This window comes from Trichosurus vulpecula, chromosome 4 (assembly GCF_011100635.1).
Source record: "Trichosurus vulpecula isolate mTriVul1 chromosome 4, mTriVul1.pri, whole genome shotgun sequence".
Lineage (NCBI taxonomy): Eukaryota > Metazoa > Chordata > Mammalia > Diprotodontia > Phalangeridae > Trichosurus > Trichosurus vulpecula.
In genome coordinates this window covers 398,477,004-398,491,399 of record NC_050576.1, presented here as the reverse complement: position 1 = coordinate 398,491,399, position 14,396 = coordinate 398,477,004, and the positions used below count along the sequence as shown (strand labels likewise).

General features: G+C 35.8%; 1 protein-coding gene across 1 annotated transcript in view; it reads left to right on the top strand.

The window, feature by feature from the left end:
• The window catches only part of NCK2 (NCK adaptor protein 2), a 203,528-nt gene that overhangs the window by 148,331 nt on the left and 40,801 nt on the right, over positions 1–14,396 (top strand). Inside the window, exon 4 of the mRNA XM_036758172.1 lies at positions 1,300–1,541. Coding sequence (XP_036614067.1) covers positions 1,316–1,541 — 226 coding nt within the window. The 5' untranslated portion in view covers positions 1,300–1,315. The remainder of the gene's footprint in view (positions 1–1,299; positions 1,542–14,396) is intronic.

Sequence of the window (14,396 nt, the reverse complement as noted above, 5' to 3'; positions counted from 1 at the left end):
CTTACATAAGTTTCTTATATTTTACAATAAGGAGATTCTTTAACTCCCCCCCACCGAAGTTCATTAAACAATTTTTTCTTTAAAGAAGATTTTGGTAAGATACCTTGAGATGGAGAAGATGAGTATTCTATTTTTATAATAATTTAAATACCTAGTTTGGAAAATGTCATGTTATTTGCAAACTTTTTTAAAAAAACATTTCTGTAAAGAATTTATGCTTTATTTAAGGTATTCATAAGAGTGTGTTTATATAAGATATTTGTAGATATTTATATAAGATATTTGTGTTGGAATCATTTTCTACAGGCTTGCTCTTGCAAGCTGATTGGTAAATTTTCAGTGTGAGCAGTTATACCTCAGAAATCAACAAATGATACAAATCAGGGCTTGCATTATTATTTTGTTGATTTATCTAGATTTAAGTAGGTTATAGAAAAGATGTTTATAATGTAAATTAGACTTTAAAAGTGGAGATCTGATTGTTAAACATTTACAGGCACACCCTTGGGTATTTGCCTATACATTTCCTCTCTGTCAACGAAATAAGGAAACCTAATCAAATACAAGGAATCTATGGTTCCTTCCTTGAAGGGTCTTTTATGGCTAAGAACAAGCCCCCACTTCCACCCCACCAACACCCCCATTCCCTTGGAGAATTTATTAGTTCACTTTACTCTTGGTACCATACAACCCATCTTCTATCTAAGTGGTAAGCAAGTAATAAAATAATAAATATTAGAGTTATTTTTAAGGTACTAGGCATAATCTTCCTACTCTTGAGCAAAGTTTATTTGCCAGATTTGCTGAGATAGACTTATGACACTTGTTCTAATTTTTAAATCAGTAGTTTGGAAATGTATTCAGTACACTAAATAAAAAATCATTTTGTCTTGAGGACAGAAATAAAGGAAATAGAACTCCAAACTATTAAACCTAAGAAGGTGAGGCCATTTTATATCATTAACTTGTAAATGAATAATGTTTGTTTAAAATTAATTGGCAATCAGCATCTTAAATCCTGATGCAGAGCATGCATTATTCCAAGTTAAAAACAAACCATTTGTTGTGTGGGATTTATTTTTAAAAGGTAAAATTTCACATTGTTTTTAAATGCACTATGGTGGTTAATTTAATGAAGATCACTCCAAGATTTCAAATATTTAACCATAAAATTGGGAGAAAAGCAGTAACAGAGCTGTAATAAAAGGCTATAAATGCATAGGCTTTCCAGGTGAGGTGAAGGATGGGTGAGGTGTTTTGGGTGTTTGTCTAATGGGCATCTCCAATGTTTCCTGGCAGAAGGACTCCATGAAAGATGACAGAAGAAGTTATTGTTATAGCAAAGTGGGATTACACCGCACAGCAGGATCAAGAACTTGACATCAAGAAGAATGAGCGTCTGTGGTTGCTAGATGATTCCAAAACTTGGTGGAGGGTAAGGAACGCAGCCAACAAAACAGGATATGTGCCATCTAATTATGTGGAGAGGAAGAACAGTTTGAAGAAAGGCTCCCTGGTTAAAAATCTTAAAGACACATTAGGTAAGTGTTACCTGCTAATTAGGACAAAGAATATGGAATTGAATTATTTTCCAAAAGTGAAAACCTTTTACCTTTTCTTTAGGAAATTTTCTTTTTTTTTTTCCTAAGGTCTCGGTTGAATGACAAGTCATTATCTTTCCAGTTAGCTTATTTTCAGTATCCCTGTGAAAAATTATACAGATCAAGATGGAAAAACATGATTTTTGTCAGTTCAGAGAGATTTGTGAGTTTATAGTCATATGTAATTTGACACTTGAGTATGTTTTGGACCAATGCACATGTTCTTGTCTTCTCAAATCAGAAGTCAAGAGGCTCCTGAAGTAAAATTACCACATCAAAAAATCTACAGCTATGCCTGTATCATTCCATCACATCTTTTCTACAATGTGTCAAATATTTATCCCTCTTTCTTGCAAAATCCAATACATTTGGCCTTTACTCATAGAAAGGAAAATAACTGTATAAGAACTATGAATTCGGGTGGCTTTTCTATCATCCTCAATTGAAACGAGGGAATGGTATTTTATTGCTGACATGGTATACTTTAGGTCTTCTTCAGTGAAGTCCTGGCCTATTGAGGTGCCATGTCATTTTTTCTGAGACAGATATAAGTATGATTCCAGCTAGAGTTACAGATAGTTTTAGGAAAGGCAGTATAGTAGAAAGATAATACTCAGATTTCTCCTTTGTAAAATAGAGAAAATAATTTTCATACAACTGTTGGGTTGTAGGAAAGTGCTTCATAGGCATTACAGTGCTATGGAAATTTATGGTACAGGAATTTTCTATCTGAGATGAGGGGTATTGGGGAATTTGAGGCTCAAGGCTCAGTCTTTGTGTTTATTGGTGCTGCTAGCCACCACAACCACTTTCATCTGTGAAGCTCCAAAGTCAGGATGTGGAAAAGTCAGGCTTGGATTATTTAAGGTTATTAAGATACAAAGTGACTTTCAATCCGATATTCTTTTGAATATCATATTTAGTTCAAGTACTGCATATAATTATATTTACGGCTTTTAATAATACAGTTTCCTATATGTAGTCAGGTGTCATTTTGTCAGCATAGTCTGCCTAAATTATTTTGAATTTTTTGAACTCTGTGATAACAAAAGGCAGAATATACTGTTGTAATCATTTCAGAAGAGTTTGATATTATTATCAGTTTCTAATTTATTTGTCCCTTTTATAGCCCATGAGATTTCTAAGATGGATTTGGGGGAATAATCCTGTTCTATGGTTACATACCATAAGGAATGAGAGAAACAACGTGGCCTGGTGTGGGTAAAGAGCTGACCTTGGAGTCAGGGAGACCTGGATTTAAATCCCACCTCTGACACATGGTGGCCCAGTGACCCACTTAAACTTTCAGTTATATAAAATTTTAAGTTACTGAGTAAATGCTAATCTTCCCAGGAAGTTCTCTACATCAGTGCAATCACAGGGGAACATCAGAGAATTGGATGTGATGGGTTCATTCAGCAAACCCTATATGCTGCTGTAGAGCATTCCTAATCTTTTTATTATCAGTATGTATTAGAAGTACTGTTATTAGTTTCTTCAAGGGAACATAAAGCTCATTACTTAAATTAACTATCTTTTTATGTTAACGAGAAAAATTAGGTGCAAGACTAAACACAAAAATCATGCTTTTTTTAAAAAAGATGCTGAGTTTTTAGGTATCTTTTTCCCATCTAGATACTTATTTAATCACTCAATCATCAGTCAATCTATAAACATTTATTAAGTGACTACTAGGTGTCTGGCATTTTGCTAAGCACTGGGGATGCAAAAGGAGGCTAAAAACAGTCCCTGCCATCAAGGAGCTTACCCTCCAGTGGGGGAGATAACATGCAAACAAATATACACAAAGCAAGCTTTATACTGGTTATATAGGAAATAATTTAAAAAAGGGGAGGCACTAGAATTAAGAGGGGTTGAGGAAGGCTTCCAGTAAAAGAGGGGATTTTAGGTGGGACTTAAAGGAGGTCGGGGATCTTTCTTTCCACTACCTTTTCTCCTTTGTCTATAAAAACTTTAAGTTATTAGTAGGAGGAAGATAAACATCATAACTGCTTTAAGTGTCTGGAAATCTCAGTTGATTCATTCATTCATTTTGCTTTCAGACATCATCCAACAATCTATCAGTGTATTGCAACTGGTTGCGGTTTTTCGCTCTCGTTTCTGGCTCTTTTAATACTCTCTGAAGGTTTTAACAGGATTTTAAAAGACAAGAAGCAGAATTTGAGAAAATTACATCATCATCTCTGAAATAATGAAGAATTTAGTCAAAAATTTTATTATATTCACTGAGTCTTTAAGGGAAAGATAATCCTTTGACTCATACTGGTGCCTGGAGCAACCAATGGCCAACTTCTTTCAGTGGGCTTCATTTTTTTCCTAAGTTGTGGTCGATTAAAGTACCTTCACAGGATACTAGAATTTTAGTCATGCAGATCATCTAGTCCCACTTCCGCTTGAAAATATAGGACTCACCTTTATGGTATCCTTGATAGTCAGCAGCTTCTATTTGAGAGTTCACTACTTTGTGAGGAATACTGTAATAGTTCACATATTCTTTTTAATCAGCTGAATTCTGCCTTTTCTGATTTCCATCTGTTGGTTCCTTTTTTGCCCTTTAGCTTTATATAGGATGTCCAGCATCTCTTCCATGTGATAACCTTGAAATTTGGAAGTAATTATTGTGTCCCTCATCTGTTCTCTTTTCCAGGAAAAATTAACTCATTGTTTTCGATGGCATTTTTATACTTAGAATGGAAATAGCCATTATATTTGCAATAAAAATGTATGTATAATAAATCCATTTTTTGTCATCCATGCTTTATTTTGTACTCTAGTAAGTAGCTTTTTAAGGGATTAGACCCATCCATCATGGAATTTGAATTCAGAATATTTCTTAGTTCATCTTATAGATTAGTATATGTTTACTGAAAATATTTTATGTCATTTTCTAAAAGGATCCCCTGTCATCTTGGCATAAATTTTCTGATGCTTATTTGCTCTAATTAATGAGTTAAATAACAAGCATATGTTAAGTATGCACCGCACTGTAGTTGCCAGGCACACTCTTTTTTGCTCTAGAGATAAAGAAACAAAGATATTGCATTATTTTGAGGGAACAGTCAATTATACATGTAAATAAATACAAAAGGCAATAAATCCCTGGGGATAGGGTAGGGTGGAGAATCTGGAAAGACCTCATATAGGAAGTAGCATTTGAGCTGAACTTTGAGGGAAGCTAAAAATAGAATTGACCCGGGTTAGCATATAATTAGATCTGGGATGTGAGAGAGAGTAAAGAGTTGAGGATGATTTCTAGGTTGTTTACCTAGGTGACTAGAAGAATGGTAGTGTATTTAATAAAAATAAGAAAGGCACTAAACTAAGGAAATATTAGGGAGTTCCTCATTTCTCCACAGCCTTAGTTCTAGATTGCAACCCCTGGGCTTCCCACTGGCAGATGCTCCCAAATCTGGCCCTGATCTGCCTCCTGAACTCCAATCCCATACGCAGAACATCTTTACCCTGATGTCCTGCTGTGCTTCAAATTCAGCATGTCTCCTAAGTCGAATACGGGTAGTAATTCCCATTTTGTTTTTGTATGCCTGGGACCTAGCTTAGTACCTTGTTTGTGATAGACACGTAAATATTTGTTGACTTGAATTCCAAGATCAGCTAAGACCACAATTGCAACACAGCAGCAATTTTATTTTCTTTGTTGCAGTTACAGAGGAATACAGAGATTAATAATAGACTTTTATGCATTCTGATGCTAACTCTGTCACCAATTAGCTAGGTGACCTCTGGATGAATCGCTGAATTTCTCTCCATTTTAATTTCTTCATTTGTAGAAAAGGTATAATTAATCCATACAAGGTTAAAAATGAATTAAACCTTTCCAAGGAGCACTTTGAAAGGAGGGAGGGTACTGTAGAAATTGAGGGTTTTAATAGACCCACTTGTAGAATTCCACATTGTTGTTAGTTTTTACATTTAAAAACTAAGTTGTTTTCCCAGTGGGTTTCAGTTTCCAAATAAAGTTCATTAGAAATATCAGAATTCCATGTTGTACTTGTTAACCATACATTGACATCATTAGTAACTATGGTTCAACAAAATTCTAAATTTGCTTAATTGACAGGTTGTCACTAGCAGATGCCTTTTTTGGAAGCTAGTCAGCTGTGAACTCTGATTTCCATGTTCTGCCAAATTTTGAGGAAAAAAGGGAGGAAATTTTTTAAAATAAGTTTTTATAGAAATTTACATTATCCCAATTAATTTCAATTCCATAGAACTGTAATCACATCCAACTTAATCAGTATATCCACAAGTTTTTAAGTGCCTACCATGTGCCTGGCACTGTCCTGGGTGCTGGAAATACAAATATAAAAAATGAAACGATTTCTACTCACAAGGAGCTTATTACCTAACCTAAGTTTAAGCTTCTTTTCTGTAATTGTGCTCTTAGCATGAAAAACGGTAACATGTTTCCTAAGACTTCTCATATCATCCTTTACTGTGCTGAGTAATTTCAAACACAATACCTTTGACAGAAAGTCTCTGTTAGGGAAGGAATACGTTGGCATTATTTTTGTTCTTTAATAATTTATAATTTAATAAAACAGTGCAAACTATGTTACTTCCACAAGGGTAAAACATTTATGTAATGTATCTACTATCTCACTCAATTTATGCTCATGAATGGTCAAAGAGAATTTTTCCTCATACAACAAGGAGCAATTGTCATAAAATATTTCTGCTGGCAATATCTGGCCTATATTGAAGGGGTCATACATAAGGTTTATGTAGAACTCTTAATTTTAGAAGCAAGCTTTCTTGGAAAGAAGGATTGGATTTATTTTGCTTTGGTTCAGAGGATAGAACTAAGGCCAGGGGGTTAGAGGAGCGAAGATTTCAATTCATTTTAAGAACGAACTCCTTAACAAGCTTTCCAAAAATGTATTTGACTTTCTCAGTTGTTTTTGTGAGGGTAGGGGAAAAAGAAAAGGGAGAGAGAGAGGAGATTTTCCAAGAGAGAGACTAGATAACCCCTTGTCTGAAGTGTTAAAAGAGGAGATTCATGGTAGGACTGCATGACCTCCAAGGTCTTTCCAGTGCTAAGGCTCTTAGATTCTAAATTACATAATTGATGTTTAACATCTTGTAACTGGATTTTGAAAATGAGTGTTGTAGTTTAGAAAACACTGGATTGATTTTTATATTAAATGTGCAAGCTTCCCATCAAATAAGAGGCATTTAAAGAATATTCTTTGATGCCAGTTTTGTATAGCTGTAATTGTTAAGCTCTGTTTCCTTATATTTGGTGGAAATCTGGTGACCTAAAACTTCCATCCATTGGTTCCAGCTTTATCCCGCTGTGGGAAGCAGAATAAGTCTAGTTACCTAGCTCCCAGGATTGTTGGGAAGATCTATTATAAAATGCTTAACCTAGTGCCTGGCACGTAATAGGCATTTAATTAATGCTTATTTCTCTTTCTTCTTTCCTTTCTCACTAAAACATTGCTCATATTCTTCCTTTTAGAAATATTGTAGTATCTTAGGCTCATAGATTTATTGCTGAAAGAGATCTTATAGGTTGATATGCCTTGGAGAGAGTTTGTAGAAATAGTGAAATCCGAACTGGGAGGGGAGGTGGGGTTGGTTTTGATTTTGTTGTTGTAATGACTAGCTCAAATTCAGTCATTTGTGTTCAAGATAACTGCAGGACATTTAGCTATCTAGCAAGTAGTTGAAGGTCATTGAATCTTTGAGCTGCAAAGGGACCTCCTTGGAAGACTTTATTGTTCCCTCTCAAGCCTCCTCTTAGAGGTGAGGAAACTGAGACAGGTGGCGTTAGAGAGAGAGAGACAGGATTAAAACCCAAGCATCCTTATCCCCAGGCCAGTGCTCTTGTCACATCCTGGGTTGTTCCAGGACTAGACCTAAGAAAAGTCACCAGGATAACAAGAGTGATTTGAGAGTCTACCCCACCATCATAGGATTTGGAGCCGGAAGGGACTTTAGAGATCTAGTTTATTTTCTAAGGAAACTGAAGCCAAGGAATTGGATGGAAAAATGAGATATTGGATCCATGACTGATTGTACTTTTTCTGGAAAGAAGTTTTGTTGAATGGAGGAAGTGTATACACACACGACAACGACATGGATATATCCATATATGCACAGATGCATACACACAGCTGTTCCAGAAATCTGGGTGCAGTTTTAAACTATTAAAGCTTATTACTGCACTAAGATTTTGAGGACACCCTATATATACACATATGTCTTTTAAACCTATTATGGAAACATTTTGTTTTCTGAGTGATCTTGCTGACCTCCTGGAAAGATTTCCTGACTCCACTTAAGGACAAATCACTTTAACTTAAAATCAAATACACTGTTCCCTCCACGTGAGTTGGATAGAATTTTTGGTTCCCTCTTAACTTGGAAAGAGTTTCTTGCCCTCTTATCCATTATTTAGATGTATCTCCAGTTGCACATCAGTTCTTCAGACAGATCCTTGGCCTTCTTCCCTAATACCAATCCATGGAACATAATCTCAAGGAAGAAGAGGAAGAAGAGTGGTAGTAGGTAGGTAGAGAGAGAGAAGGTTAAAGTTTGCAGAATGCTTTTCTCATAGCTACTCACAGTATTTGGAATTCTTTTTTTTTTTTTAAGAGGAAACCAGGTCTACAGTAGCAGTGTTGATGTGTGGAAATGGTCCTCTACAAACCAGATTCCCAGGTGAATTTGGCCATCCTTTGAGTTAGTACTGCATTGTGACAGGATTTTGAAGTCATGTTCAAAATAATGGTTTCCAGTATTTTCGTGATGCAAGTTGATATGTGATCTCCATTTTCTTTAGAGTGAGTTGTTCTGTGGCCTTTATGATATCATACTCACTACAGAGAAATGCATAATCTATCCAGTGCCTTTTAAAATGAATTCTTACAGTAGTAGGTAGGAGAAGTAGTAATGACTACTTCTGAAATTTTAATAGAACCATACAGTGATTTGAATGGAAAGATTTCCCAAAGGCTCAGAAACATGCCTAAATGACCATATACCTTCTAGCTACAATAAGATAGATTTTAACTGGACCTTGTTTTTCCCTGTTAGATAAAGGATCAGTGTGTAACTCTGCTGAATTCTTACTGTGAAAGTCAGAACCGTTTTATGAGTAGCAAAAAATTAAATGCAGTTAGTGCAAGTATTAAGATGTGCCCAGTCCAGTATTCAGTAAATATGATGTGGCTCATCATCTTCTTTCCCACTATGTGTTAGAAGGGGGTGAGATAGGACTGATTTTTTATTATATGCTCCCTAAATTTCACTCTCCCTGCTCTGATTTCTCTACTGTGGATTTTCTACCAGTGAAAGTGATTGAAAGAAGTGATATGTTATGGCAGATTAGTTTGTCTCTCACAATTGCCATTTACCAAGTTGAGTGTACTCCAGAAGTTCTCTAAAAGTTGTGTCCTTCATATTATTTATACTCAGTTCATGATTTAAATAGTAGATCTCTAAGAAATTAACTTCATCCCAAAACACTACAAAATCAATCTTATTCTTCCCCATGAAATTATGCTTAGCAGATGTTGGCACATAATAGGCACTTAATAAATGTTCGCATTTATTGCTCTCAGTTCCAGATATGAAATGTTGGTCTTAGTGCTTCCTATTTTTTAATCATTTAGTTGTATTCATATAAAAATAATTATGTGATATGTTATAATTTAAATTTCTTTAAATCTACTTTGAGTTCTTTGTCTTATGGTATTTTCCATATCTTTATTTTTACAATGGAAATTGCCTGCCAAATGTATTGCCCACATAACGTGGAAACTTTTGTGGTGCTTGCAGTGCCAGATACCCAAAATAAACTTGGATTAGTTTTTGTAAATCAGCTGTGCAAGTATTTGGAACCAAAAATGCAAAACAAATTACAACAGATTAGTAGGAGGATAATTAGAGAGAAAATAGAGACAGATTGTTAAGATCAGATTCTAATAAAAGAAAAAAAAACAAGAAAAGGATTCATATAAAGAGGGGAGGATCCTGTTCTATCTTTCAGAACTCAGGAATATAAGGCCTAGACCTGCTAGGGTGTTCTTCTTAAGTTGCACTTTAAGCATTGATGTCTTGAACCCCGGTAGAAGTGTCCACCAGATCAGAAGGGTCAGACCTGCAGCTGCCCCCATTTCTGTTGGAGTTTGACACCACCGCTCTCAATTGTACTTACCAGCATTTAAATATGGGCTTCTGGAACCATCCAGGCTTGAAACCTCTTCCCTTACTCTTCCCATTCTTTGCCATTATTCTGCTTCTAGTCATTTACCACGTTCTACAACTACCATTTTTTAATACAGGTCCTCATTATCTGTCACTTTGGTTATTGTAACGCCTTCTGTAATTGTCCCCACACACTTTTCCAGTGGGGATCATTTAGCACAGCAGACTGATCTTTCTACTGTAATCCGTTCTACACACCACTGCAAGATTAATCTTCTTTATGCACAGGGCTGATCGTGTTAGATTTGCTTCATATGCAGATAGAAGTAGGAAAATAGGAAAGTAACATAAATGATGTGGCTAATTCTTTCCATCCCACTTAATGAGTGTATACTCTTACATGAGCATTAGTGGTGCCCTCATTCTCCCATATACACCCTCATAATAATGATACTGGTTCTCCCAGAAGGGAGAGAGGAAGGAAGGAAATAAGGAAGGAATGAAGGAACAGAGAAAAGAAGGAAAGAAGCAAAAAAGGGAGGGAGAGAAAATGGGAGGGAATGAAATAAGAAGGAAGAAGAGAAGGAGGAAGGATGGATTTATTAAATGCCTATTATATGAAAGGCACTGTGCTAAGCCCTTTACAAATATTAAGTCATTTGATCCTCACAACAACCCTGTGAAGAAGGTGCTGTTATCCTCAGTTTACAGTTGAGGAAATTGAGCCAGACAAGTTAAGTGACTTGCCGAGGGTCACACAGCTAGTAAGTATTTGAGGCAGGATCTGAATTCAGATCTTCCTGACTCCAGGCCCAGTGCTCTAGCCATCAGGTCCATCAAGAAACAACTTGGCAAGACAGGCATCTGGTGCCTACTTGTCTGCCAGCCTGATAGACCCATTCCTTAGAACCAGTCTTTTTGCTGAACTTAAGATACAAGTTGCCAGTTTTCCTTACCTACCTTGTTCTAACAAACCAGAGACTGTTCACATTGGAGACATGCTTTGAACATAGGATAATTTTGACTCTATAGGAATTTTTGCCTGCAATTTAATGTTAGAATCTTACCCTGATTTAAGTTGCAACAGTACTGTCTATCGATTCTGTGGTCAAAACTTTTCAGTTGGGTTTCTTATTGATTTCCAAGGAAGTCCAGACTCTTTAACCTGGCACAGCAGACCCTCCATTTTCTAGAACTGGTCCAACTTTTCATCTCTTACTATCCTTACCTGTTCTTAGGCTCTTGCCAAAGCGTACTACTCAGTTATTCCCCAACACGTCCCATATTTAATTCACCTTCCACTCATGCTGTTGTTCCCTCCTTGCACCCAACCTTCTTTCACCTGTTAAACTCTTGCCCATCCGTCAAGAACCTGTTTGCTGCTTCTGTAATGCTTTCCAAAATTCTGTCTCAACTCTTTATCAGTATCAGAAAAAAAAGTCTTTACCTCTTCAAAGCTGTTAGCTCTGTTATACATTGTCTTTATCTTTTTGTATTTTAAAGTCCTATTCTGCTACTGGGTCAGATCAATGCCCTCATCTGTAAAAGCAAGAAAAATGAGCAAAAAGATTTCTAAGTTCTCTTGCAGCTCCAAACCTTTGTCTCCTCATCTAGAGTATAAACTTATTGAGGGCAAGAACCATATCTTATTTATCCTTGAATCTTCTGCTGGCACCTTGTATAATCTTTTACACCTGGGTAGACACTCAATGTTTATGGAATTTAAATGGAATTTAATTTTTCAATTGGATTACCAGAGCAGTGGTTTGAAACTTAGATAGGAATAGAGGCCAGTAAATGTACATAAGGATCAATACACTCATTTTTAATGCCCCTGAACTAGACTATTAAATCTGTTATTATGGAGTTTCCTTAAAGACTTTTAAATGTGGCCTTTGACAAGTTTACAGGTCCTGTTTTCACATTCGTAGAGTATTGATACTATTCCTTTTGACCTCAGATGTCCTGAGTGTTAGCCTTTAATTCTGGAAGACAGTAACATGAGCTATAATGAATGAATCGTGTTGTTGTTCGGTTGTTTCTGTCATGTCCAACTCTTTGTGAACCCATTTAGGGTTTTCTTGGTAAATATACTGGAGTGATTTGCCATTTCCTTCTCTAACTCATTTTAAAGATGAGGCAAACAGGGTTAAGTGACTTGTCCAGGGTTACACAGCTAGTAAGTGTCTAAGGCTGGATTTGAACTCAGGAAAGTGAGTCTTCCTGACTCCAGGCCCTGTACTCTATCCATTGCGCCACCTAGTTGCCCCTAAATGAGATGTAATTGAAGTAATGTTCTTCCATATGGGATCCTTAGACTTTTCACTCCTGTTCCTATTCCTGAAATTTCCAATTTAACTATAAAATACTGATATCTTTTCTTTATACATGTACTAATTTATATAACACTTTGATTTCTCTTTCCCTCTATTTCTATTAGTCTTTATTTAAGATGCATAACCTGATTACCTCGACAAAGGAAGAGATGACTTAACAATTAAACTATTAAATTAAAAACAAATTATGGTGTGACCCTGGAAGAATCACTTAACCAGTTTGCCTCAGTTTCCTCATCCATAAAATGAGCTGGAGAAGGAAATGGCAAACCATTCTAGTATATTTATGTGACTGAAATGACCCAACAACACCAAATGAATGTAATAGAATTCCACTGTGCTGTAAGAAATGAAGAGAATTTTGGAATTGTGTAAAAATTAAATTTTATTTTATTTATTGTACAAGTATATTCCTGCATGAGAAATGCAAAAGAAGACATGGAAAAATATTGTATCTGTGGGTCTTTTTTTAAAAAAAATATTTTTTAAAATTTCTCTTCATATGAACTCTTAATGTAACCATAATATGAATATTATATATATATGAACATTTCAGTATACAAAGACTAAGCAAGAAGATTGTTTATGAAACAACTTCTGTTATATAGGTCAAAAAAAGAATATATTCAATGTATTATAGTAGTAACAAACTGCCTCTCTTATCTTTGTCTTCTGAACTGTTTTTCAACTGAACTCATCGTTTCCTTAGTGTGGGAACCCCCTCCACCAATGCAAGGTCATCACCTGCTTTATAACTTAAGCGAGTTGCCTGTGATGTTTTCCCTCTAAACTGTCTCATAGACCTTATCTTCTCTAACAATCGGAAAATGAAATTTAGTGGAACAGGAAATACAGGCTGGTATCGCCAAGGTTTGATCTTAACACTTGTGCTACAAATTTCTTCAGCTCTTCCTTCGTAAAACCAAAATTGGTGGATATTACTGTTGGCCAGGAGAACATCTGCTAAGATGTAAAAGCGTGTGTGTGTGTGTGTGTGTGTGTGTGTGTGTGTGTGTGTGTGTGTGTGTGACTTGTTCTTTTGTAGTTTTCTAAGCATGTTAACTGGAGAGAGGCCAAGGTGGCTTTATGGAGAAAAGGGTTTAATTCAATTTAAAAATAAAAAAAGACAAAGATGCAGAACGAGGATTTTTTATTGCTACCATGCTCTAAAAGAGCTCTCCTGAAAGTCTGTGATCACTATATCCACAGGAGAGGATAGGGCTAAAGCTCTGAAACTACTAGCCCTCCTTTCTATCTAATGATGATGAAAAATATTCATCTCTTTTTCCTCCCTCCCCACCCCAATTTGCTAGTAGAACGTATTTGAAGGGTTGTCACATGGAAGAGATAATTGACTTGCTCTGATGGGCCCCAGGGGGGAGAATTTAGAACACTGGGCAAAAAATTACATGAAAGGAAAATTTTTTAAAAAGGAAAAAAAAAACTTCTTATGACTTAAGGAAAAACTTATTAACAACTGGGATTATCCAGAAGTAGAAGGAGGGGGCTACCTCAAGGAGTAAGGGGTCTTCCATCGGTGGAACAGGCTTTTTATGTTCTTCTTCAGATACTGGTAAAACTAAAACAACTCTGAGGTCCCTCTGAACTCTTTTAAGACTCTGTGATCTTTGGCAGTTATAATTAATTCATTTTAATAATCTAAAATGAAAGAAAGCAGATTGAGGAAAACACATACTCACTTACCAAGAAGGAATTTTGATTTTTCTAAACACTGCCAAGGGAACAAACTAAAAACACCTAAGAAGTCTTTTCTTAACTCTCCTTTCTGTGAAGAGCATGACTGCATCACTCAGTGTCTACCTTATTCTCCTAAAATATATAGATTTCTTCCCCAATCAGATTCTTTTAAGTTTTATCTCATCTGAATAGCTATGGTGGTCCTTATATATTCTGTAAGGAAAGAGATAAACCTGTTCACAAAAAGAACATTTATTTAGAAATAGTAAAAGCCAGAGTTAGCACATTTTGGAAGATTTCCTTTCTGTGAAAGAACCTTAACTGGCATAATTTTCACATAAATTTTGAATTCCAGATTTCTACTAAAAACCATCTATCACCCCAAACTCCCATTGAAATTAAATTTGAGGACATCTGGAAGGGCCAAAGAATATTAGAACGGTCAGAATCGTAATACAAAAGCTTAACTCAGGACTATGCTTGAGTATGCAGTCCATGGATGAAACAATATGTTACTATTTGCAACAATAATTTCAATCAGTTGGAAGCATAAGAGAAGCATATGTGT